Consider the following 25,306-nt stretch of genomic DNA (forward strand, 5'->3'; position numbering starts at 1 on the left):
CCTTCCCCTCCCTCCCTCCTTCCTTCCCCTCCCTCCCTCCTTTCTTCCCCTCCCTCCCTCCCTCCCTTCCATCCTTTCTTCCTTCTTTCCTTCTTTATTTCCTAGAACAAAGCCCAAATTCCAAAATCAGTGTTAGGAATAAAGGAAGTTCACTAGAGCAAATAAAGTCCATTCTGCTTTTGAGTGGTCTAGCATGAATGCTAAATTACTGCTTCTTCTGTGCCAGAAGCGGTATTAACCTTCGTTTTCTTTCCTGTACAAAGGTAATCAAACCCAAATCATTGCACATGGCAAATGAGCCCTCTACCATTGTGCTCCATCCCATCACAGTCCTGGTTATTAAACATTAGTGTTGCTCTTAGGGACTGTATCCTGAACGGTTTTTTTTTTTTAAGATTTATTTATTTTTATGTGTGAGGATATGCTTTGTGTGGAGGCCAGAAGAGGGCATCAGATCCCTTGGAGGTGGAGTTCCATGCGGTTATGAGCTGTAGCATGTGGGTGGTAGAACAGGACGTGCTTTTCACTGTTAGGCCATCTCTTCCACCTCCTCTGTATCCCCATTTCTTACTTCATTGTGGGAAAGACAATAGGACACGTGGGTCTGATGTCACTGAGCCATTTCAGAGGACTGCTCCATCCAGCAGCTCAGCCATCTTCTCACATGTTCCACGTGGGTCGCATTTGGTGTGAGCGGACCAGCACACCCGATGACTGCACTAGCGCTAGCACACCAAATGACCGTCGTGTCCCTGTCTTTGTTCAAGTGCACGTGCTGCTCCAGCATCAGAGTCAGAGCCGGGGTGGGCAGACCTAGCCCTCTCCTCAGGCTCCAGCCTCGGCCCTGCCTATATGAAGTAAGAAACAGTCATCAGCAGGCTAGCAAAATTCTAAGAGTGGGTTGTTCGGGGGTTATTGCAGAAGTCTCCACCTACTGTTTTCTAAGTTTCATATGACAGATCCCCACAATGTAAATGGGGTGTTTTAAGTATATCTTTATCAAGATCATTTTGAAAGACCTGTTGAAAGAAGGCACCTTGCCAGGTGGCTTAAGCATTGACCCTTTAAAGACCCTCCGAGTTTGCGCATCAGTCCATCACAGTGAGGCTTAGCATTAAAGAATTTTTCATTTGTTTGTATAGTCTGGGTCTAACTGTGGCACAGGCTGGAACCCACCATCCTCCTAACTCAACTTCCAGAGCAGGCACATGCCAGTTCATCTAGCTTCATGTTCGGTTTTTCTGGGTTTTGTTTTTGTTTTGTAACCCATAATGTCATGTGGATTTGTTCCATTAGATGTCCTAGCTCCAAGACAGAGCTGCCCTGCACATGTGCATGTACACACTGTCAGGGGAGCAGGGTGACACAGGGGTGTCTTGGTTAAATCAGCAGCTCTCTTGTTTCCACACATGCCCTTCCTGAAGGCATCCGTGCTGTGGGCCTCTGAAGCTGAGCCTCACCCGCCTTGTCCCCGACCCACCCACCCTTGTTGCTGCAGCTGTAGGACTGTCCGTTCAGGGTCACTGTAGCTGAGTTCCCAGAGGAACCAAAACCTTCAAAGCATTCCCCATGAGCAGAAATTGAAGGGCAGGGTTGTCCTGTCCTACTGGGTAACCTCTAGCCCTTGACTGGGGCGATTGTCAGAGCCCAGGTGTGGTAGACAGGCTAGGGAGCAGGGGCCCTCTTTCAAGTGGCCAGGCCTTTCTTTTGAGGCACCGGACACCATGATGTTATCTCTGTCTTCTTTGGCCGCAGTATGCCACCCACTCTCAGCAAAGACTTGGGAACCATGAGGCTCCTGCTTCATGACCCACCCACCTGCCTCCTATTTAGGAACACATAGGAGGCTTTCAAACCTCATCATAGATGTTTACAAGGTGATATTTCCTTGAACATGGGCAAGGGGGATAGATTTTACAAATTAGCATTTGATTTCATTTTTTTAAAAAAGTAATAACCCTGATGTTTTCCACAGTTAGCCTCAAACATAACAAAAGGTTACATGTAACCCCCAAGGGAAAATAAGTTCTAATTCATCATCATAGTAAGTTGGCAATTTGTTGTCCACATTGCTCTGGCTCTAAAGACATGTAGGCAGATTTATCAACTGGTAGTTAGAAGCCCCAGTTTTACGTTCACCTGTGAGTCTACTGTGTAGGGGTATACTGGGTATCTTTGTTTCTCCTGCAGTCAAAGATTTGATTTCATTCTTCATGCTGCACTCATCTTGGTTTGTAGTGTGTGTGTGTGTGTGTGTGTGTGTGTGTTTATATATATGTATGCACATACGTGGAATCCAGGGGTCAAATTTGGGTTCCTTGGTATTCTCTATCTTTTATTTTGAGACAACGTCTCTCTCACTGGCCCTAGAGCTGGAAACTTTGGCTCAACTGGCTGGCCCATGGTCTCCTGTAATCCTCCTGTCTCTGAACCCCAGAGAGGTTATAGACATGTACCATCACATTCAGCTTGTACGCGGGGGTTGGGATCTGAACTCAGGTATTCATGCTTGCAAAGCAGGCATTTTCTTGACTGAGCCATCTCAGCAGCCCCTGGCATATTTTGTTTCATTTTTTAAATTAAACATCTATTTGGTGCTGGATGTCTTCTATATACTAGGCACATTAAAAGAAGTTTAAAAATAAAAGGAAGGGATCTGCAGAGATCACTCAGTGGTTAAGAACACTGATTGCTCTTTCAGAGAACACAGGTTCAGATCCCAGCACTCACGTGGCAGCTCACAATCATCTGTAACCCCTACTCCAGGGGATCTGATGCCACCTTGTGATCTTCTTGGGCACCAGGCACACTTGATACACAGACACACATAAACGTAAAACACCCATACACATAAATATATATGAAAACATAAAGAGGGTAGGGAAACGCCAATACATAAGACAGCCATAGAAGCCTGAGAAACCAAAGCAGAATTGAAGGGAAGTAGCTCCCAACCCCATGGTTACTGGACCAGGGGAGGGGGACTACCTGTGGTCTCACTGAAGTTCATACAGCTTTAACTGTGACAGTTCTAAAAGTAGATTGCCCAAGAGCCTCTCTAGTAGTTACCAAGACTTTCCCTGTGAAATAGTCACTCTTTAGCATAAGCAGTGTCTGGTTTGTTACAAGGCCGTTGGGATGTCTAGAGGCTGTGTTGAGAGGTGTTTGCTGGGGAAAGCAGTCTTTGTGTGTGTTGCATGATCTTCAGGACTAAGGAAGGCTGCACCATGCTGTTGTCACCCTCCCCACTCACCCAGGTCTCCCCAACTCTAGGCTTCAGTCATCTTTGCCATCCCTTAATGCAGGCTATATATGGATTAAACTGCTCTTGGGAACTTCCACACTGCAGGTTAGAGCTCCTGTTTTATTTACTGTGGGTGATATAACCTCTTGCAGAGCCTGTATCTGGTGAGAGAGTGAGTCTGTCCATCCATCCATCCATTTATCCATCCATCTGGTACTTGACTGGCCACATGGCAGAAGGTCCTTGTGTTACTACTTCGAGGGGTAGGGAGTCCTGGCCCCCATAAAAAAGTAGAACAGGTGGGGGTGAGGCAGGTTGTGACCAGAGTTGAGGATTGACTGTTTCACATGGGAAGGAATTGAAGTTAAACTGTGTTGTAACCACGGCAACAGAGCCAGGGGTCAGACTGGATTTGAACTGCCTCTCTTACTGGAACCATGTCTTGTGACAATCTGACTATCCCCAAAGGAGAGAAAAGCTCTGAACTTCTGGAAAGAGTTTAGTGGTGTGCATCCAATGCCCTGTAAGTACCGATTTTCTTGGACTTGTGTCTTAAAGACTGACCTAATCTTTAAATATACAAAAGTGTTGCCTTCAGTACGTGTGTGTGTGTGTGTGTGTGTGTGTGTGTGTGTGTGAGAGAGAGAGAGAGAGAGAGAGAGAGAGAGAGAGAGTAAGAAGCCCATCCAACCAGTGGAAAATAATCATGCCAACCAAGGCCTGAAAGTTCTGAGAAGGAGAAAAGAAAGAATCTGATTGCTTACATTTTTATAACATTTTAACCCTGAATTGTTGGGATGAAATGTCAAAACTAGCTTGACTGCTTTTCAAACCTGGGTTTCTATATGTCAGGCCTGCACAAAACTACTGAAGCACCACCAGAAGGAGACAGGTGAAGAGATGGGCCGCGAGCAAGTAGCTACTTTGGCGTATTTGTGTATTTTGCAAGTTATTTTTGTATTTTGCACAAAGCTCGAAACTAGACATCTTCAGGACCCCGGACAGAGACTTTGGGGCCTAGCCCCTAAAACCAGCCTGCATTCAGCCGCAGCTGGGAGTATCACTTCTTCACTCCTTGTGAGTTTTATAGACAGCTAAGTTTCAGAAAGGCAGTGGAATCAGAATCATGCTATCAAAGAGCAATCACACATCTAATTAACTTGTGAAGTTTTCTCCTCATAGGCATGCCTGGTCTCTCAGCCAGGGCAGCCCTCCATGGGAAACAGACTCTTTGTAATTTAGCAGCTGTAAGCACCAAACTTGAAAAATGGTTGTGGCTGATTATGTAAAAAGAGATGAGGCTGGAATGGAGTGGGAATCTCTTGAAATGATTTCATTCCCTCCTCCCAGCCCTGCTCAGTCTCCCTTTACGTCTTTCCAAGTACACTAGATTAATTTAAACTTTGTGCAGCTTGCATTCAACTAAAAATCAGCTAGAGGATGGTTTGATTTTTGACCCTTAAATATCAAATCCTGACTGGCATAGCCAATTGCTTCCCTCCATGGTGCAGTCTTACTCCCTCTGTAAGCTTCCTCTGGCATCCTGCCTCCCTGATCACTGTATGGTCCTCTGAAATTGGGGGTTGCTGTTTGGTGCCCACACATCTTCATTCTGGGGGTACATTCCCAGAACCTCTGGTTATGAATGAGAACCAAAAGAAACCCAGCAGCCCACAGTGTACAAAGCAGTGGTGAAGTCTGGTAGGGCTGGGACACAGGGAAGCAGGGGACTGAAGGAGCTCGTGACGGGTAGGTTAACACCAACAACAGCAAGTTCTCGGTCTACCTCTGTGCAGAGCCCCAGCCTGGCATATGGTTCTAGTGGGGCAGCCACTTCCCTGTCTACCCTAAACCCAGTCTTACAGCCCGAGTCTGGTGCTAGCCTCTGTTGTCTCTTCCCAGGAATTCCCAAACCGCCTGGAACTCCCAGCTCAGATGCCTCACCATCTCCCTAGACTACAAAGTGAATTTTTTTTTTTTATTTTTTAGTTAATTGCCTTGTAGTGTTTAACACAATGACCTCTCCCTTGTCTCTCGCTCTCTTTTTCTTAAAATCTAGTTCTTTGTAGGAGAAATTCACATAACTTACCTCATTGATTTGAAGTGTAACTTAATAGTTTCTAACACAGTCACAGATCTCTGCAGCCTCTCCCAGGTCAACTTGGGGCCATTTTCATTACCTGAGAAGAGAAACCCGGGGCCCTAAACAGTGAGCCCACTTCGTGCTTTAAGGGGCTTTATAAACAAACTTGGCATTAAGAGTTTCAGCGAGCCGACCATCAGCTCTCTTAAATTCAACTTCCTCAGCAGAGCTCGAGGTGTAATTGAAAGTGGCCAGGGAAGGAATTCTTCTCCCCTGGACCCTCTTTCTGCGCTGGCCCCTCCTATTGTGCGCCTTCCCTCCCCGTTTTTGTAACTCCATCTGACACTGTGTTGTCTTTCCCTTTCCCCCAGCACCTGTCATCTTCCTCGCCCCCCGCCGTGTCCCGCTGCCCCTTCTGACATTGTATACCCCTGCGTGCGCTGCAAAGGGAAGCACACAATAATGGCAGTCTCTGAAACATCTTCAGAGGTGGGAGTGAAGTCAGCCTCCTCCCGCCGAAAGCTCCGTCAAAAGCTCCGGGCGAGGGTTTGAACTTCACTTCACACTCACCTTTTAACAGGGACCCGGGATGTTGTGATTTCCTCCAATGGCAAAGGTGGCTTCTTCTTTATTTACCAGCCGACACATCCCTCTGAGCCTCAGAAGGGACGGAGGCCCTATTAAAGATCCAAATGAGTCTCCCATTGTTGACCTTGGATCAAAGCAAGTGGCCTTTAATTTTCTACTTCCCACAATGACTTGCTGTTGAGTTTGTGGAGGCCTTAGCCCTCAGCGGATTCCCCCTGGCAGTGCCAAATGGCTCTGTCTTTGAAAATTCTGAATTCTTTTAATACAGGGAGGAAAAAAAAACTAAAAGATTTTAGTGGTGTGTTGTACCTAACACAGCCAAAGAAGTGAGTGAGGGCACCTGTGGACACCAGAATGCCGTCAGCACCCACGGCGCACATGCCCCTTGTTCCTTTCTCTCCTGTTGTCTGTTGTTCCCCCCCCCCCCTTTGTTCCTGGAAACGTGATTCTTAGGAAGACACAAGTTAAAGTAGTTTGTATACTTTTGGTTGATGACCAGCCATCTCGTCAGCCACTCATCTGGATTATAGTGGCTGCATCATCCTGTCTCCCAGCCATACCCCTGAGGAACAGTGGGAAGAGATATCCTCAGAAAGCCCTCTCTGTCCGCCATACTGTCTGAATTGTCAGCTTCCAGGGCTTTGGAAGACCCAGACTATGACTTGGGACTCACATGTGAGAAACAGTGGCAAGAGTGATTCTTGAAGAGTTCAGGTGCTCCCAACAGACACATCCTGGCTCCCTTCCCCTGGATATTAGAAACCATCTGCATACCTGGCAGATGAGCCCCCCACAACAGTCCATTGAGATGGGCTCAGCTAATGATCGGCTGGGCAGATAATCGGAGGAGAGTTAATTGTGAGGTTCGATATAGCATCTTGTCGGCAGAGATAAGTTGTCACGTTTTCCACTTGAGCTGAAACTAAATGATTGTAAAATAAGTTATGAGTGTCCTTGGGCCTGTCTGCCGGAATGATAGCTAAGAATACATTCCTGGCCCATCAGTCTCGAGCAGGCTGCTTGATATTTATGCGAGTGGAATGTTATTTTATTCTCCCTCTGGTCATGCCTGTCAGCTCCCCGAGTGAAAAGTGAAACTGCTTCTTTGACTCATACTTCACATGCCGGAGCTCCGAGAGACCGCAGATTGTGATCATTATTGCTCATGTTATATATTTTGGGGGGTATGTGTTGAACATTGATGCCCGATTGGGAAGAACTAATAGCCAACATTGAACACATAGGATGGGCCAGCACTTCCTGGCTCAGCAACCCATACCTGGGGGATTCCTTCACCAAAGCAGATCTAAACATGGAGTAATGAGGCACTGGCTTTTTTTTTTTCTTTTAAGTTTGATTACCATGCTTCACCTTGCTTCTCTCCTGTATTTAATGCCACAGACAGTAGTCTTTTTGACTTCCTGCCTGTTAATTGATACAAAATAAAATGCGTTCTTCATAGGCAATCGGAAGGAGTGGTAGACTCTGATGGTGGGGCTGAGGGACATCTCGTCAGGCTGGAGGAGCAATGGGGAGTGAGGAAGCTTAGTGTAGAAGCCTCACACACTTTGACTGCTCGTATTTTAGGTCGGGGGGGGGATATTAAACAGTTCCCAGGGAGTCTCGAGATCTGGGAGTCAGGGCATAAATACTTACACTGCAGGTGCCAGTGTGCAGAATCTTAGTAACTAGAAACACATCACTATGTCTATGAGGCGCTGTCAGTCAAGCCCACTCGGTTCTCGAGCCAAGGCCACTTTCCCTGCCTCTTCCTGTCTCATGCGATCACGGGGTTTGCCCCCTTTTGATGCCCATCATTCTTCACCATAAGTGTTATCTTCTTAATGCCTGATTGCATCAGCCTTGTGCAAGGCTCCACGTGGACTGCCCAGTCATGTGCTGCAGCTCTGTTTTCTGACCTAGTATGTGGTCCCTCGGGCATCTGTGTACCTTAGTCTCTTAGCCTGGTGAAGAGGCCAGACTCCTAGAGGGTACTAATTCGATACCTGTCCCACTGGTAGGGAAGGAAAGCTGGACAGGGTAGATTCCATTCCCTGAGCATGGAGTGTTTGGACATTGGCACATGTGGAAGATGCAGATGGGAAGATGGTGGGACCTCCTGGCCTTCTCTTAGAAGGGAAGAGACCAGACCTAAAGAGTTATCTTTTGCCACGGTCTCTATGTGAGCAAGAATGGCCCCACCCCCTTGGGGTCTTATGCCCTGTGAATCCCAGGGCACACAACAGTGACTGGTTCACTTCTGTCCTCATCTAAGAATGTACGTAAAGAAGCCAGGCAGTGGTGGCTCATGCCTTTAATCCCTGCACTCGGGAGGCAAAGGCAGGTGGATCTCTGTGAGTTCTAGGCCAGCCTGGTCTACAAAGAGAGTTCCAGGACAGCCAAGGAAAGTTCCAGTACAGTTCCAGTACAGAGAAAAACCCTATGTTGGGGGGAAAATTGAACATAAAGGTCTCACAAATGTTGGGGTTGCTTTCTGTCTGACTTGTCAGACCCAGGAATACTTCCATGTCTTCCTTAGTGTAAGACGACTCTTCTCTTCTCTCCCCATGACACAGTGACACCTCTGTTTTCCCATTAGCCTCAATCTCCGGGCCCTGAGGGCCCCCTCCACAGGCCACAGAGTCATGGTTCTTGTCTGTGGATGAGTCCCTGCCCCCGCCCAGCTGTTTATCTGTGGGGTTCACTTGCCTGCTGCACATGGGGTCCCTTCAGCATTCTGCACTCCAGCGCAGGGCCCAAGGACAACAGTCTTTTATTGAAGGCATCAAGCAAGAAATTAGATAGGCATTCTTTTCAGGCCTTAGAAATCGGCTCCATGGGGACAGGGGTTCTGCCCTTTATTCTTTGTCAGCTGCTAGCTCAGAGAGCATGCTCAGTAAGTGTAGGCTGAGTGTAAGGGAGACTCTTTCTGTCAATAGCTCCCATTCATGGCTGTAGTTGTTCACCTAAAAATAGCTTCCAGGCGGTTAGGAACTTGCAGGACAGTGGTGGACACAAAAGCACGCTTGTGGCGAGTTTTTAAGGATGTAGCAGAGTTGATTGCACTCCGCTGTTCCACAGGGAACACAGGTCCCCTCCCACCTGGGCCAGGACCTCAGGCAGTCGGTTCTTCAGTAAACTGGTCAGTGCAGGTAGAATTTCCCCAGGGCTGTCATTGTGGTGAGGAGAGAAAATACAGATCCTGCATCCATGAAGCTGACATGATGCTCCTGTAACAGACATTTGTCACCACGTGGAGAGAGCCAGTGAGACAAGGAGGGGCAGTGACTAGTGCAGGCTGTGGGCTGGCCTCTCCCTTCCTATGCAGACCTCTGTGACTTCCCATCTGAGGATGGAGGAACAAACCACAGCGGACACAGGAGAAACAGATGCTGCCCTGGAGGCCTGTCTACTGAAGTGGCTCCTCTCAGGGGCACCGATGAGGACAGCAGTTGCCAGCCATGGGGAAGAACACTTCAGTGAGCTTTGCTTCAGAGAGCAGCAGAAGTCAAGTAGTAAAAAGGGAGAGTGGGCAAGGGAGGCACTTGGTAAGACTCAGCTTGTGCGGTGCAGGCAGGGAGGGACAAAATGCTGCGACCACAGTCACTATCTAGAGTGGGACGTAGCTCACAGGCTGAAGAGACCGAGAGTCTGCCAGGCCTTGAGGGAAAAGTGGGGTGTTTGTTTCTGAGAGGTGGGGGAGGGAAAGTTCAATCGATTAGATGGTGGGAGTTGGAGTGAAGTGAGGGATTTAGGAGAAACAGGAGAAACCTTGGATGAACACCTAAGAAAGTGGTGGGTAGATTTCTAACTGAAGTGTGAGAAACTCAGGGTTGCAGAGGTGCTGGTGCAGAAGGGACCCAGGCACAAGGAGCCGGGGTCAGGATGATGCTTTCTCCATGACCCTAACAGGAAAAATAGATGAAGTTAGGCTTCCTCTCAGGAAAGATGGGGGAAACTTGGGAAATTGGATTTTCAAAAATGTTTTCGGTAGTTAACAACACTGGAACTTGCCACAGAGGTCGGACCGTGGGGCTAGAGGTCTCTAGATGAGCTGCTAGAGTTGGGGAGGCAGAGGGGGAGGCACCTGGCAGAGCCCGGAGGGCTACTGAGGCATCAGGAAGGAAAGAGCCTGGCATGGGGAGGAATGGGACCAGACTTCACCTGGGCAGGTGGAGTGACATCACAAGAAAGACTGAGGGCTGCTGTGGAAAAGGAGAATTCCTGAGCCGGAACCTGTAGAGAGTTACCATGTAGCTGCATAGCTTCCACGGGGTGAGAAGGGTGGGAGCCAGAACCCCGTCTCATGGGAGGCGTGTCTCAAGGGTAGAACACAGAGTGGAATGTGCCTTCCAAAAAGACAGTGCCTGTAAGTCCAGATGTCCAAGGGAGGAGGGCCAGTACTGAGAGTCCCATGAATTAGGGCTGTCCTAGGCTTATCGGCCACTTCCCAACATCTCTGGATGTTGGGTTCCTGTAATACCACTATCCTACTTGCTGTGGTTTTCACATCTGTCTCAAAGCATTGCCATGTGGGCCTGAAACATGCTTCTAATTGAGAACAAGGAACTAGCTAGACCAGCAGAGACTCTGGGAGCAGAACTGAAGCACCGTGCTGAAGGATGCCTAAAGGGCAAAGCCAGGCTGCAGGGCAAATCAGTGCCCTGGCCTACTAGACTCTCAGAGGAAGCTGGGTGGCATTTCTTGTCATTACTGTCACCATCTCAAGACTGCCACTTGCCACTTCTCCATGAAAGTCAAGTGTTTCTGCCAGAGTAATGACAATCCATAGATACCGAGACCCCGGGAGATGTGATGGTGTTTTACCTCCTGTTATCTTAGAAAGGGCTCTCTGTGGTAGGAAGGGAAGGAGTTGCCTGGAAACAGACACATTTGATTTTCATCCCAAGAAAGGTGAATTCTGATCTGTGTGCCAGTGAGTGAGTTCAAAGCCTGCCCAAGTAGAATGGGAAGTAGATTTTCGAAAGAGCATCTGCATTCACACAATGTCTTATTTGAATAGGGGCATTTCACTAAAAAGAGAAACTACAATTTCTGTCCCTTTAGTCTTTCTGGATTATCAAAACCATCTAAGTTGGGTACCTCTGGCTTTCAGAGTGGTATTTGAAAAACTAGCTTATTGACTTTGCTTTTGTTTCTTTTTGTTTTGTTTTGTGTCCGAGGCAGGATCTTGTGAGGTAGGCTTCAGTGGCCTGGTAACAGCTGTATGACCTAGGCTGACCTCAGACTCATGATGTTCCTCCTGCCTCAGCCTCCTGGGTTCTGGGATTATAGGTGTGTGTCACCTTGCTCCAGTTGTTCCTTGACAAGTTCAAAGGCATGTTGTTGCCGGAGAATTGTTGGTGCAACCATTCTACTATTCGTTACAGCATGTGGCTAGGCTACAGAGACAAATGCCTTGTCTGTGTCTGGTGTTGCTGCTTAGAGACCTCCAAGTGTGCTGGTGCTAGCGACCGCATTGACCTCTGTCCCAGTCCCGCCCTGCTCTGGACTGTTTTCATTGACTCAGCTGTGGGCATAGAGATTTGTGTTTCAAACAGCCGAGACCTACTAAGGAAGTCGTGAAAAACTTCCTTCCAGAGCCTCAATATTCCAGACGGTCTGTGTGCTCACAGTGCACAGACAAGTGAGAGTCTGTCCTGTGTGGAAGTCCGTCCTGTTTGCTGTGTAGTTCTTGCATGTGCTCTCAGCATCTAAGAGATGTTGGTGTCAGGTTGGGCCGTAAACAGTAGCTTACCTGTGTTGAGCATTATAGGACACTGGGGAAGAGAAACCACCAGTTCCCTGAAGAAGCTGTAGTTAGCTTTAGACCACTGACAGCCAAGTGCAGAGTGTCCACAGTTAGAGCCCTAGAATAGAGCTCTAACTTGTAGCTTAGGAGAAAGAATTACTGACAGTCACAGAGGTCGCAGGATTGAAGCAACAGGACAGTGGGACACTTGGGCTTATTACATGGGAATGTCTTTGGGTCAGAACAGTGAGTAACTTTGCTTTCCTGCCTGATGAGTGAGCCCTCTGGTAGGGGACCAGACAGGCACGGACCACTGTCATTGGCCCTGGCACGGGACAGGTAGTGGCATCTTTTGAAATTTGTGCATGAAATACTTAAGAAGAACAAAAGTTCTCACCATCAAGCACTGGATAGCATACAGAAGGGAAACTCCAGAATGGCTGGCCGTCTTGGAGTCTGATATCTGTCCTAGGGACTAGATGGGAGCTTTGGACAAATAGACTGTTCGGAAAGTTGTCTGCTCTGCTCTGTTTGATGGTTTCTGGGCTGATCGGCTGGTCAGCGGGTGGGCTTTGCTGTTTTGGCCTGGGTGTCACTATGTAGACCTGCCTGCTCCAGAACTCTCAGACCCTCTGCCTCTGCCTCCTAAGTGATGGATTAAAGGTGTGCGGCCGTGCCCAGCTAGGGGCCAGTGTTTCACTTCAACCCTTATCCTTACCACCACCACTGCAGCCAGCCTGCCAAACTACAGGATGAAGTGAGGCTCAGAACTGCTGGCTGTCCCTAGGGGACAGATCACCTTGGGAAAGGAACCAGCTGCATGAGCTGGAAGTCCTGGAGCCTGGTAGAAGTGGAAGGGTGGCAGCATCAGGAACTGGAATAGAAGGTGACAGTTGGTACCCATTCAGAGCCGTGGTGCCCATCAGCAAGGATGTGGGAACAGTTTTTCCTGGTGGGTCCCCAGCTTGTAGGGATTGACAGTATTCCGAAATTAGTCACCAGGTGGATGGGAGTCAGTGCAAGCCCTTCTGTCCTTGTAATTACAAGACTCCTGACTCATGACAAATGACTCTGAAATGTGGGGTGTGGGGAGGGGCACCACTCATGCTTCTCTGTCCCCTGCCCGGTGTACTGTCCTGCCCTTGTATTCCGGCACTTCCCAGTCTTTTAGCACTACTTTGGGCTTCTTTTTGGTAAAGATAGAGTAAAAAATAAATTGAGTTTTATTTAAAGTAAGTTATTGTGTTTGCACAGTGGCCTTAAAGCCTCTCTTCAGTCTGCAATTCTATGGTATTGACTTGGAGACATTCCTGCAGGCTGTTGGTGAGCCATGGCATGTTGTATCTCCTTTCACTGATTACAAAGTGAAGTCACACCACATGTAGTACTACAGGGAGAAGAAGATCAGGAATTGTTCCCCTTTTGTATGCAATTTCACACCCACTCAGGACAGTTTGTGCATGTTAGTATCTCATTCCTGGTAAATGAGGGTCAGTAAGGGAAGGAAAAGGAACACTGAGAATTGGAGGTTCACTGTCCTGCTGCCCCTAATGTCCTGTGTGTGGGTCTAACGTTTCAGGAGTCCAGTGGCTGGAAGCAGAGGATTTCCAGTGCCTGCTTTGGCCTGGGAGGTGCACATGGCAAAAGTGCTAAGATCTGTTCACTGCTGGAGCCCCGGGCCACCAACCCAGCCACGTTGTGCACAGGTGTCTTTTGAGAGATGGAAAGATCTCACCTGTTAATGCTGGAGGATGTTGCTTGAGTGGGTTTTGCCTCCTTTTCTCACTCCAAGTGCTCCAAGCTTACTTTTGCATTCTTTTGCCTTTTCTGGTTCGGTTGCAGACACAGGGCTGGGTGACTCGGTGTGTTCCAGCCCAAGTATCTCCAGCAGCACCAGCCCCAAGCTTGACCCGCCCCCTTCCCCCCACGCCAACAGAAAGAAGCACCGGAGGAAGAAAAGTACCAGCAACTTCAAGGCTGACGGGCTCTCGGGCACCGCTGAAGGTAAGGGTCCCCAGGCTGCCAGGGTGAGCATCTGCACTGTGGGAAATGGCCTTGCTTGTGAAGTCCGCTATTTACCTGATGGCCAGATGTGGATTTTCTGAAGTGGCGCCTGCAAGTGATTTTTTTTTTATTCCATACATGCATGTTGAGATAAGTAAATACACACACACACACACACACACACACACACACTCACACACACACACACAAACAATGAAAGGCATGAATGCAACTAAGCTTCAGAAATACTCAAGAGAAAACTAACAGTTCCAAACATTGTTGCATTAGCACCAAGGTTTGTTACTGAGATGGACCATAGCAGAGTTTATCTTGAGCAAAGGTTCCCACTCTCAGAAACTGCCCTGTCCTTCAGATCCTTTCTTTTTCCTTGTCTGCCAAACTTTTTCTCGGTGTTCTCCTGGTTTGTCCAGACATGATGATTGCAAGATGCTACTCCCAGTAGGGAAGGGCAGCTTTGTGAGCACATAGCAATCAGCAAGGACCCATGGGACTCAGCAGGGTGCCCCATCATTTGTGAGGTAGGCCGCGTTGTTTTGGGTGTCGTGAGGAGGCTGGGGTTCCTTGCAGATTCTGAAGGTCTTTTTCTTCACCAAGGTTCACTTGGTTCTGTCCCTAGCAGACAGAAGTCTGTCTGTTCCTGCTGACAGAGTTAGGCAACAAAGACCAGTTTTCTTATTTTGGGGATAAATAAGAATGATTCTTCAATGTCAGCGGTCATAGAAACTGACACTGAAGGGTGCAACACCGAGCTGGATGTCACTGCTTGTCCCACTGGAAAAGGTTTTGCACAGACACTGAGAGTTCCTGAGACCTCATCAAGAGCCACCAGCCGATGTCAGCTCCAATCTGTCCCAAGGAGAGGTTGGGACAAGATGGGAGCCTTGCTACCCATCCAACCTCCAGCCTACAGGTCCAAACAAGATTTCCCGTAATGAGTGCTTTAAAGTGCATGCCATGTAACAGATAAGCATCTCAGAACATGTCACGTGTTTCCAGATGGTGTTTGTTCTTAATGCCATAGCACAGCGGATGGCCATTTCTCCCCACACACAGCTGCTTACATGCATTTCAGTTCCCCACATGTGATCTGTGCATAAAACTGTAAGATCAAGCCTATGGGAAGCCATCAGTAGTGTGCCCAGCCAATGGCGAGGTAGAAGGAATGTGGAAAGTGACCTTTGCTGACTTTCTGAGCTCGGGGTCATCTGGTGGGTGCTGTGTAGTAGTGAACCATCAAGCTGGGTCAGGGTGGGTCTGTCCTAGCAGACAAAAAGATGGCCGCTTTGGGGGATGGCTCTCTAGTGTTTGCTTTCTAAATATGGGGAATTGAGTTTGAACAGCAGAACCCACCTAAATAAGCCAGGCATGATGGTATGTAACTCCCCCCGACCCAGCACCAGGGAGGCAGAGACAGGCAGATCCCTGGCATTTACTGGCAGCCTGGCTTAGTCTGTTTTGGCAACTTCCAAACCAGTGAGAGACCCTACTTCCAAAATAAGAAAAAAAAAAATAGTGCACATTGTCTGAGGAACGATGCCCTGTGTCCTCTACATGAGCTTGTGTATGCATACAGGCAGTACAGAAACACAGATTGGAAAACACTGCACAGCAGTGTCTCCAGCCCGAATGAGTGGGCGGCACATATTCAGAAGTTCCAGATGGGTCTGCGGAGGCCAACCCTCAGTTCCCTGATAGTTTATAATAGCAAGTAAATTCCAATAACGTCAAAGTCTTCTGTATAGTTTTTCCCCGGAAAGTGTTAACTTGCCCCACTGCCAGTATGTCATTTTTATGAGGATTGTAGTTTATTGTTACTCTATGGTAATGTTTTTCCCATCTTTTAACTTTGGTTTGTTTGTTTGTTTGTTTGTTTGAACCTGGGTCTCACTGTGGAGTCTGAGCTGGCCTCAAGCTCACACTCCTCCTCCCTCAGCCTCCTGAATGCAGGATGTGTACATCCCACAGTGTACATTTCTAAGTCAGATTGTGTGCTTTTATTCTACAGTTGAAGCACCATTTGTGGTTCTTAGGACTCTATTCCTTAAATAACAGTTGCATGAAGTCTAACAAGCATGTTGACCCCAGAATTAAACCAGTTGCTTAAACTCTTCCTGTTAACAGTGCTTGGTTTGGTGTGAGACTATGTTTCTGGGGACTGGAGAGATGGCTCAGCAGGTAAGAGCACTGGCTGCTCTTCCAGAAGACTCTGGTTCAATTCCCAGCACCCATGTGGGGGCTCATAACCATCTGTAACTCCAGTTCCAGGGGACCCAACACCCTCACACATTCATGCAGGCAAAGCACAAATGTACATAAAATAAAAATACCACCAGTAAAACAGCTTTAAATTTTTTTTTTAAAGGAGTGTGTTTTCTGTTCCTCACGCCTGTGCAGTGCTAACTCCTGGTTCTCGGGCACTGTCTACCCGTGGCCTCTTGTTTTATCGCTGCCGTCTGTGCAGTACACACAGTGCCATAGCACAGGGCTTCTGAACCTTTTCTGTGACTCATTTCCACTGGGGAAAAAAAGGGGTTGCAACCCCATGTATAAAGATATATCACATAGATATTCATATCTATAGATAAGAGATAGATGATTAATGTATTTTAAAATGAGTCTCTTGCATACGTTCATTTTTACCACTTATTAAAAACAAAACTGGGGCATGAGAGATGGCTAGAGAGAATACTTGCTGCTCTTCTAGAGGGCCGAGTTCTGTTCCCCAGCACCCACGGTAGATGACTAGCAGCCATATGCCCAGCTCCAGGGCTCCAATGCCCTCTTCTGGCCTCCAAAGGCACTAACATCTACATAGCTGACTGCATGTCACATACCACAAGACATAGAGCATCTTCAACATTTTTCACCCTTTTTGATTTTATAATCATCAGGACTTGGGCCGCCACTTTGCATAAATACATATTACAAAATAGTAGAGTATGTGTAGGGCCATTTCCAAAATTGTTGGAAGTTTTGTCCCAAGCCAAAATGCATTTGATGATTTTATTTTTAATGGAAGTCAAGTCAGCAACTGCAGTGGTAACCTTTAAAACCAAGCAGTCTCACAGTGTATTTCAGAGAGAGACTAATTTGATACCAACACTCTGGGGAGATGACTGTAGGAAAATACCGAGTCTTTGTTTTCTGTTTGTCTGTTATGTTTCTATAAGAGTGCACTATAAACACTGCAGCCCAGAGTGGGCTGTTATCTGGGGTCCTGGGTCGACTGTAAGAAGCTGGACTGTAGAAGACACTGTGAGGTAGCTGGATGTGCTCTCTGCCTTCCACCTTTCATGACTTTAACAGACAGCTACAACTTAAAGAGTGTAAGAAAGATAAAATAAAAAAGATGGCTAATTCAGTCAGAACCGTAGGGGGAAAGCTGATAGTGTGCTCAAGCTGGTCACTACAGATTTACCGAAGGGACTCCGGAGACTTGAGAAAGGGCCTGCAGAAGAAGTCGGGGGAGGGAAGGAAAGTGTCCCTGGTAGATGCTGTGACCTTCCCTAGAGGAACCATGGTAGCCAGGGTCAAGGGAGTGCCTTACCCGCCTCCTCATCTCTTCCACCCTGTCCTCAGTACAAGTATACCAATGGCCAAAGGCCTGAGCCTTGAAGCTGCTGGCCCCACATGCCTGCTCTGGGAGGCCTTTTGGCACAGCCCTAAAGAAAACATCTCGTAGTCCTCTTTCACACGTGCCTCAGACCAGAAACCTCGAAGCACTAAGGGGTAGGCTGCCGTCATTGGAGCCCCAGGACTAGCTACATGCCCCTGAATGCCATCACCAGCTGCGTGGCAAGAGCTGTTCACGACTTTCTGGAGTGTTTCCCTCTGCAATTTCTGCAGTCAGAAATGCAGACTGAAAGGTGGCGTATTTATATTGCTTCAATTTCAGAAATAGTGCCTGACTGGCGCCTTAGTATGACAGAAGCAGCCTCTCTAGCTCCCTTACACTCGAGTCTTTCTTGGGGATGAGCACCAATGCAGTCTATACCACATGACAGAAGATGCCTTACCAAACTTAAGTAGAATAACTACTATGATTTTTAATACTGACATGTATGTGTGCAGATGCTGTTTTGAAACCTGGTGATTGTATGCTAATCTAAAAACTAATAATAAAATGAATCAGCTGATCATAGCAAATGACAGAAGCAGGAAATGTAAACATCTTTGTTTTTGTGTCTCCAACATGATGATTTGGCAGTCATATCTAGGGATTAACATAGTGGATTTTGGGAGATCAAGCCCCTTCCTAGGCTCCTGAGTGACTATGTACATCACAGGAATCCTAATATGTGGAGGTCATGTACTGCTCACTCCATCTCCAACCCTGCCCTGTGAGTGCTTGGAGGAGGGTGAGATAGAGTCAAGACAGTGGACTTACCCTCTCCCATTGTGGCCATTTCCTTTAACACGTGCCCCTGAGAAATGTGGGCACAGAACCAGATATCTCTATACCCTAGACCTGAGCCTACCAGCCAGAGCCAGTGAAGGGCATGGCCGTCCTGCAGACAGGAGCTCAAGTGCTGCTGTGCGGGGCTTGGCTTGCACAGCATCCACATGTCACGAGCCTCCCACATGTGCACGCATGTGCACACCCCCAAGTCTGTGACATTCTTCATTAGCGAAAGTTAACGTTCTGCCAGTAATTAGGTTACAGGAGGAAATACAGGCTGGTCTTTTGAGATGAATTTTTCTCTATGGTTTCTTGTTCAAAAAACCTAGAGATTTTTTTTTTATTATTTCTGCTAACTAAAGCATTGAGTATAGGATAGGTGACACAGGTGGCCCTCCTCCATAACAACTGTTCCCATTCGTGTTCACATGGTCCTGTCCCCCGAACCACCACCAGCACTGACTGGAAACACCAGTAGTGATCTGTATCTTCAACTGAGTTTTATTTGTTGAGAATGATTGCATAGACTACAAAAATTGGTTGTATCATTTAGATCTGATATTTATGGACCACTGAGGAGCCTAGAAAGGGTAGAAAGGAAACTGAGCCTTATCATGGACCCCTGGTAGCCTAGAGAACAGTCATCTAGGGCATGCACAGCTGATGGAAGCTGAATGTCGAGTGGTCCCGTGGCCCTGACTAATCTAGGTGATATCAGAGAGGGGGCCCCTTGCATGGACCTCAAGGAGATGACTTGGGTTAGAAGGAAGCTAAAAACCAGGAAGTGCTAAGAGGCAATGGCCCCAGCACTGTGGGGAGGTGCAGGGTTGGTCAGGCCACAGTTGAGGACTATGGGTTCTGAAAGAGTGCTAGCACCATCTTCAGAGTTCCAGGACCCAGCTTACAGGGGTGTGCCTGGAAAAGCTTGGGGCGCTGAGGATCCTTTAGGTCTGTAACGACTTAACAAATTCAAAGCGTTGTCTTTGAATTTTGACACTTTCTGGATTCCTTCTTAACTGTCATCCAATGGTGAGGTTATGTATCCTCCTTGAAAGGAAGCCGCAGCCTGGGAGCCCTGCTCTGTGGCCCCAAGTCTGGTGGTCCTCGTTAGTTTTACAGCATTCATGCAAGTTTGCATCAAGTGCTAATTTTCCTGTTTCCCCAGTGAAAAGGCTGAAGTAGAGAGAGGTTAAGTGGCTTTCTTGTCCAGGGTCAGATCGCTGGTGGGTGACAGAACTGTCTCTTGATTCTGTGCCTTAGACTCTTTCCACCAGGCAGAAAGCGAGGCTTTGAGGTGTGTGAAACAGCTTTTGAATCTAGGAGTGGAACATACTGAAAAGCTTCCTTGAATTCCTCAGCTTCCATGGAAAGACAGAGGCTTTCATATAGGTCTGAACATCTACAAGTTGTGTGGCACAGATCTTTTTTTAAAATGCAGGACCTGTCTCAATGCACCCACTCTTATTATACAAGAGGGTCTGCAGAATTCCTAGTGCTGCCCCCCACCTCCCCCAGGTTCACAGTGCTTTGTAGAAAAGGTCTCAACGGGAACTCATTTCATCCTTCTCATTTCATTCCTTCACTGCTTTCTGGGTTTCTACTGAACCATTGAGTGGTTGATTCTGAATGGCTATTAAAGGATTATCCTAGACAAGGTAAGTCACCACCAGGCCGCCCTGTTACAGTAGAAAATGAATTGCTCATCCCGGCTGCTCTCAACTAAGCAGTCAGAGGTGAGGCCCAAGCTGTTGACAAACTCCATTAACTCTAAAGTTGCAAAGGTCACCTTCAACTTGATTTTTCCTTCATTCACTCAGAGAAGACCCTGAAATTGTGAATCATGTCCCTCTTTTTCCCCATCAAATATTAAGCTACTACCATGGGGAAACATGGGTTTGGCACTATTGGAGACACTGGGAATTAAAATTCTCCAGGGTATTCAGAACCTTAATGTGTCACAAACATGTGCTATAAATGGTATATCTCTAGGGTGGCAGAGAAACGCTAAAGAAAAATGTGGACATTCAGAGGCATAGCCACGTGCCCCAGGATAAGTGTGAGGGAAAGCTGATCTGGTCCATGTAGAGCTTAGTTGTATTTAGTACACAGTGGTTCTTTAAAAACCTGGAAAGACATTGCTTTTTCCTGCGTACTTCAGCTTGGTCACCTTGGGGTAGAGTACAGTTGATGCTTTGGAAAGCACTTTGTGGAGATGATAAAGAATTACACGTGTGTGGCATGTGGTTGCTTTATCTATTTAGGATTATCAGCAAGTAACCTTTAGGCACACAACAGCGCTTAGTTCTGGCCATTAGACTGTGTTGATTGTCATGCTCTCTGGGTGTTGTGTAAGCTGGGCGTCCTACCTAGCATGATTAGGTAGGTGATCACTGTGTGTCTTCTGTTAGGAGAGCGGAACAGGCTTGTGGGTGTCTTATTACAGTGGTATACACGGCATACACATGGCTGACAGAAGTCCGGGCTCAGCTGTGATTCCACACTGCATGTGTTCCCATACTTTGTTATTTAAAGACCTGGGATCTTTATGAGAGATGACCATGCAGGTCTTGCATGCTGTCGTTTGTCACTCCTTTTCCTCCTTCTTACCCTTGGGGACACTTCACCAGCCCTCTGTATGTCTACTTGCTCTAATGTGGTGTCTCCATCGTCAACATCATGGAGATTGCATAATCAGCAGCCATCTTCATGCCTGCAACCCAGATCCCACCGTCCTCCCAAAGATAACATAGAAATGTGGTGGTTCTGATTCTCTGCTCAAGGCTGTCGGAGGCTGACAGGGTCTTACCACGCTTAAGCTGTGGGTTCTAGGGGACACGACGGGCCATGATGGACTCACTACCCACACACTGGCTTGGCTTTTCAAAGAGAGTCCTCGGGCAGTCATTCCAGCTTCCCAGAGAACAAGCCTGCTGAAACTGAGTAGGTCTGAGCTTGCTCTAGACGTTGACATTGTGCATTGGACACAGTTGACTCAAAAGCCTTCCTGCGGGGTACAGTCTGGCCATCACAAACACACACAAGCTGTAAGTGCTTTTAGATCCTTTGTAGAAGTCAGCAGGTTGGAAGTAAACAAAGATGAGTCGATTATAGCAGGGGAAGCCAGAACAGAGGATTCACACCATGACAAACCTGCCAATAGGAGAGGATTTGTGGTCCTTTTATAAGTCCACACAAACTAACAGGGTTAGCTTCAGGACCATGAAATCATTGAGCACCTACTGGATGCCAAGTGCTGTGCTTGATATTGAGGGGGAAACTAGATGAGGGGGTCCCCTGCCTGAGCAGGTGCAGCAATGGAGACAGTAGAAGGCAAGGGCTGGTGCTGCACTACTGGTACCCAAACATCCTGGTTGCCTGGGAGACTCCACAAAGGAACACAGTATCTTCATTGCCTTTGATAGAGCATGGAATGTCTACTCTCGTAAAACATGAATGTAGGGGCATTCTGTTCCGTGAAAATGAGATCAGTCCTAGGAGGTGGCTTAGAGCCCTTTCTTTCAGTGTCCCAAGAAGACTGCAGTGTGACAGGGCAAGTGGTCAGTTCAAGCCGCCTGTCCCTGGACATATATAAAAATAAACTTACCCTTACCAAACACAAGTTGCAAGACTCCACTTTGGAATCCAGATGTGCAGCAAGCCTCCACACCTAGCTGTCTGCCTGTACTTGAAGGTACTCCTCTTAGCTGAGGGACTGTCAGTCCAGCATCCCTCTAAAGGATGTTTATCCCAGTGATAACACGCTTTCCTCTGCCCAGCTGGGAGCCCCTGGGTCTGTGGTATTCCACCACCAGGATCTGCCTTGAGGTCCTCAGGTGCTGTGGCTGTCACTTAACTCAGCAATGAAGTTGTGACCCCTGAGACCATGGTCACATCTAGAGGAGAGGCAGTGCTGATTCTCATGGTGGTACCCCTCTGCTTACCACTTTCTCCCCAGTATAATTCATCACCTACTTTCTGCACCTCATCTTGCCCTGTTTCATAAGCTCTCCGGTCAGCAGCTTTTGAACAGATCATGATGGTCCCCTCCCAAGTCATGGGAACCATTGTCAAGATACATCCTCAGACATCAGCCACAATGAGGCTATCTCTACCTTGAACCGTGTCATTCCTGTGGGTAGTCAGGGATGGGGGAAGCAGTCCTGTTTTAGGGTCAGTAGAACACTGATGTGCCCCAGACACAGGTGGAGGCCAAGGTTAGAGGCTGTTAGGCCTCTGGGTCAGGGTAGTCTATGTTTGGCTTGCCTGGTTATTCACTTGGGTGTAGACCTTAGAGCAGTGGTTCTCAACCTTCTTAATGCTACAACCCTTTAATATAGTTTATTATGTTGTGGTGACTCCCACACATTTTTTTTACTACTTTACACATTTCATTACTACTGTATAACTGTAATTTTGCTACTGTTATGAATCTAATATAAATATTTGTGTAATATAAATACCCTATGCTCTTAGGCAACTCCTATGAAAAGGTCTCAACCCACAAGTTGAGAACCTCTGCCGCCCCCAACACACACACACACACACACACACACACACACACACACACACACACTTGGGTTTCTTTGTAGCACAGCTAAACTCAACAGGGCCCTGCCCACCCCCCTCAGTTCTTGACTTGCTCTTGAAACTAGGAAACAATCCTTCCCAAACTGGGTCTCTTCCTGCCTTGTGTGCAAACATTTTTTTTTTTCTTGTCTGTGTTTGCCGTCTCAGATATAGTTAAAGTCCCAGTTGACTGCTCGGCTACTTTGTGGGCAGTGAGAACCTACAGAATTAGACACCAAATGTCTTATGGAGGTAGTCTCTTGCCGTTTCTTTGGAAACATAACCAATTTTTGCTTGGGATGATAATACTTACTCTATTTGTTGTTTTGGATGAAGGGAGTGAGCGTTTCAAGGACAGTTTGTAGTTAGCAGGGGTCGGGGAGTGATTGGTTAAGCTCTCTGTCATTCATAGAAGTCATGCTTTGCTGATTCAGATATTGATTAAAGACCTGTGTGCCCTGGCTCCAGGTCTGCTCATGGTGACCTCTTGTTTCACTGAGATGTCTTACTGGTGCTTTAGAGAAGGCATGATTCAGGGTGAGCTGGAAGTTTGTTTGGCACTCTTTGCAGCTGTCTTCCTGCCTTTCAACTACACCCTTTTCTCAAATAATAAGCACCAGGTATGATGCCATGGGTGCATCTCCATTAAAAAAGGGAGGATGGTGGAAACTTCAGCAGCAGGCATTGCCATGCGCACACACGGCATAACTGGGGCTTCTTCGGTATGCAGGATATGGAGAAAATTGGCCATTTGTCTGTGGGGTAATGGGCTTTGTGCAATATGAAAATCTATCAAATGGTTACATGCAATGACTTTATATCAGAGTTCATGAAGAGCGCCTACTGCACACAGTTTAATTCTATTTAATTTTTTAAGGGGGGAAAAAGCAAAGGGAAATGTTTTAGTTTCTCTTAAGCTGATTTCTCTCTGCTTTTTCTTAAAAGTGCCTTTCTAGTTACCACACAGTGATGTGATCATTATCCGCCACCTCGTCGCCCTGCTGCCTCTGCATGCAGTAAAATACAAAAAGAGAGAGAGAGAGAGAGACCAGGGGAGCTTGTGAAGTATGACTCCCCATCCCAAGACTCATTGCCCACGATTCGTACCGCTTGACAGTAATGATCTTATTACAGCACTGTGGACCTTGAAGAGATTTCGCGAGGAGAGTGAAAGGACGGAGGCTCGTGTAATCAAGTGGCGCTGAATATTCCACGCGGTTTTGATCACACACTGATTGGGCACAGTTTTAGCCCATCTTCTAGTCAATTATGCATGGCCCCTGTGCTCCTCGGATAGGCAGGAACATTGATGGCTGTTGTCTGGCTTTGGCAGGCAGCCAGGAGTTTGAAGTGCCTTGCACACACTGTCTTCAGGATAAGTGCTTTTTAGTTGGAATTGATTACCTTTCTTTGGGTTTTGCTTAATAGCAAAACTGCATTTGGAGAGGGCTTCAGGTGAAAAATGGCCATATTAGCCATTTAGAGCATCTGAACTCCTAGTCAATTTTTAGGCTCCCTTCGTTTCCATCTAATTTCTGCTTAATGATGTAATGTTTGCTAATATGTGGGACACCTCACTGTGTTTACCTCTAAGCATGCGCATTGAGCATGCCGGATAGGTTCAATCACATGGCCACTTCTCTCAGGCCTTTAGACAGATACCAGCTTTGAGGTGATGTCTGGATCAGTGTCTGCCTTCTCATAAAAGTGTGTCGAAGATGCTTTGCTCTGCAGGGAGATGGGAGTAAATTATCCTTGCCGGGGCTGCCTACCCTTTAGGTGATGGCAGGAGATGTTGTCCTTGCTAGTTTGAGATGTGTTTTGCTGCTTCTTGCCCCAAAGGATTGTGGTCTTTCTGGTTTTATCTGGGGTCCAGGCATATTTGAAAGCTTGGAATGTTTTCCAACAAGTATACTGCATTGCCTGGTGTTAAGACCATGAAGTTAAACAAACAACCACATGCCTAGGAGACTGAGGAACCATGAATTTCACATCCCCCTGTCAGATTCTTACGTCTGATTCTTGGCTTATAGATAATTCTAGAACTGTCAGGCAGGAGAATTTCAAAGTTCCTTTTCATGTTTTTTTGTGTGAGACCACAGAATTGGACACTGCAGAGTACATAATCAGTGTAGCGTAGTCTGGAAAATATTTTGAAGTCACCAAAAGCGTGGTGTCTGGGAACCTCCAGTCACCAAGCTGATGTGTGAACTAAGCGCCCTGGCTTGCTCCACTGGGTATCTCAATAACTTGATTTGGCTCTTCCTAATGAGATAAATTGGAAGCTTTGTTCTTTTACTTGATTTTCATTTGGTCTTTCATGATATCTGCAGGTGAGAATTGCTTTCCTCTTCAGTCAGCGCGGGAAAAGCCATGCTGTACTCTAGGCACAGCTCCCAAACCTGCCCTGGGAGAAACCACCAGAAAGTAAAATAGTGTCCTATCAGAATTTCAATTCGCTGATGCCTCTAACACAGAGAAAAGCAGTCACAAAGTGAGAAGCCGGTTGACAGTCTGTTAGCGGTAGGGTTGCGCATAGTTGCTGAACTTTGCTGTGTGCCAGGCAGTACTGCTAAATGAGTGCAGTGTGTCCCGGCATCATCCCTGGGAGCCTGCGAGGTAGGTGCCACCGTTATGCCTGTTTTTATG

The 25,306-nt window shown here is 47.2% G+C and overlaps 1 protein-coding gene across 15 annotated transcripts in view; it reads left to right on the plus strand.

Moving 5' to 3' along the window:
* Agap1 (ArfGAP with GTPase domain, ankyrin repeat and PH domain 1) overlaps nucleotides 1-25,306 on the plus strand; it is a 445,382-nt gene that overhangs the window by 323,849 nt on the left and 96,227 nt on the right. For 13 of the 15 annotated variants that reach the window (XM_048441788.3, XM_085696846.2, XM_048441789.3 and 10 more), the window contains one exon: nucleotides 13,510-13,671. The exons of the other annotated variants lie outside the window; for them this stretch is intronic. In XM_048441788.3, coding sequence (XP_048297745.1) covers nucleotides 13,510-13,671 — 162 coding nt within the window. The remainder of the gene's footprint in view (nucleotides 1-13,509; nucleotides 13,672-25,306) is intronic. 15 annotated transcript variants of the gene reach the window in all.

This window comes from Myodes glareolus, chromosome 1 (genome assembly GCF_982192425.1).
Source record: "Myodes glareolus chromosome 1, mMyoGla1.1, whole genome shotgun sequence".
Classification (NCBI taxonomy): domain Eukaryota; kingdom Metazoa; phylum Chordata; class Mammalia; order Rodentia; family Cricetidae; genus Myodes; species Myodes glareolus.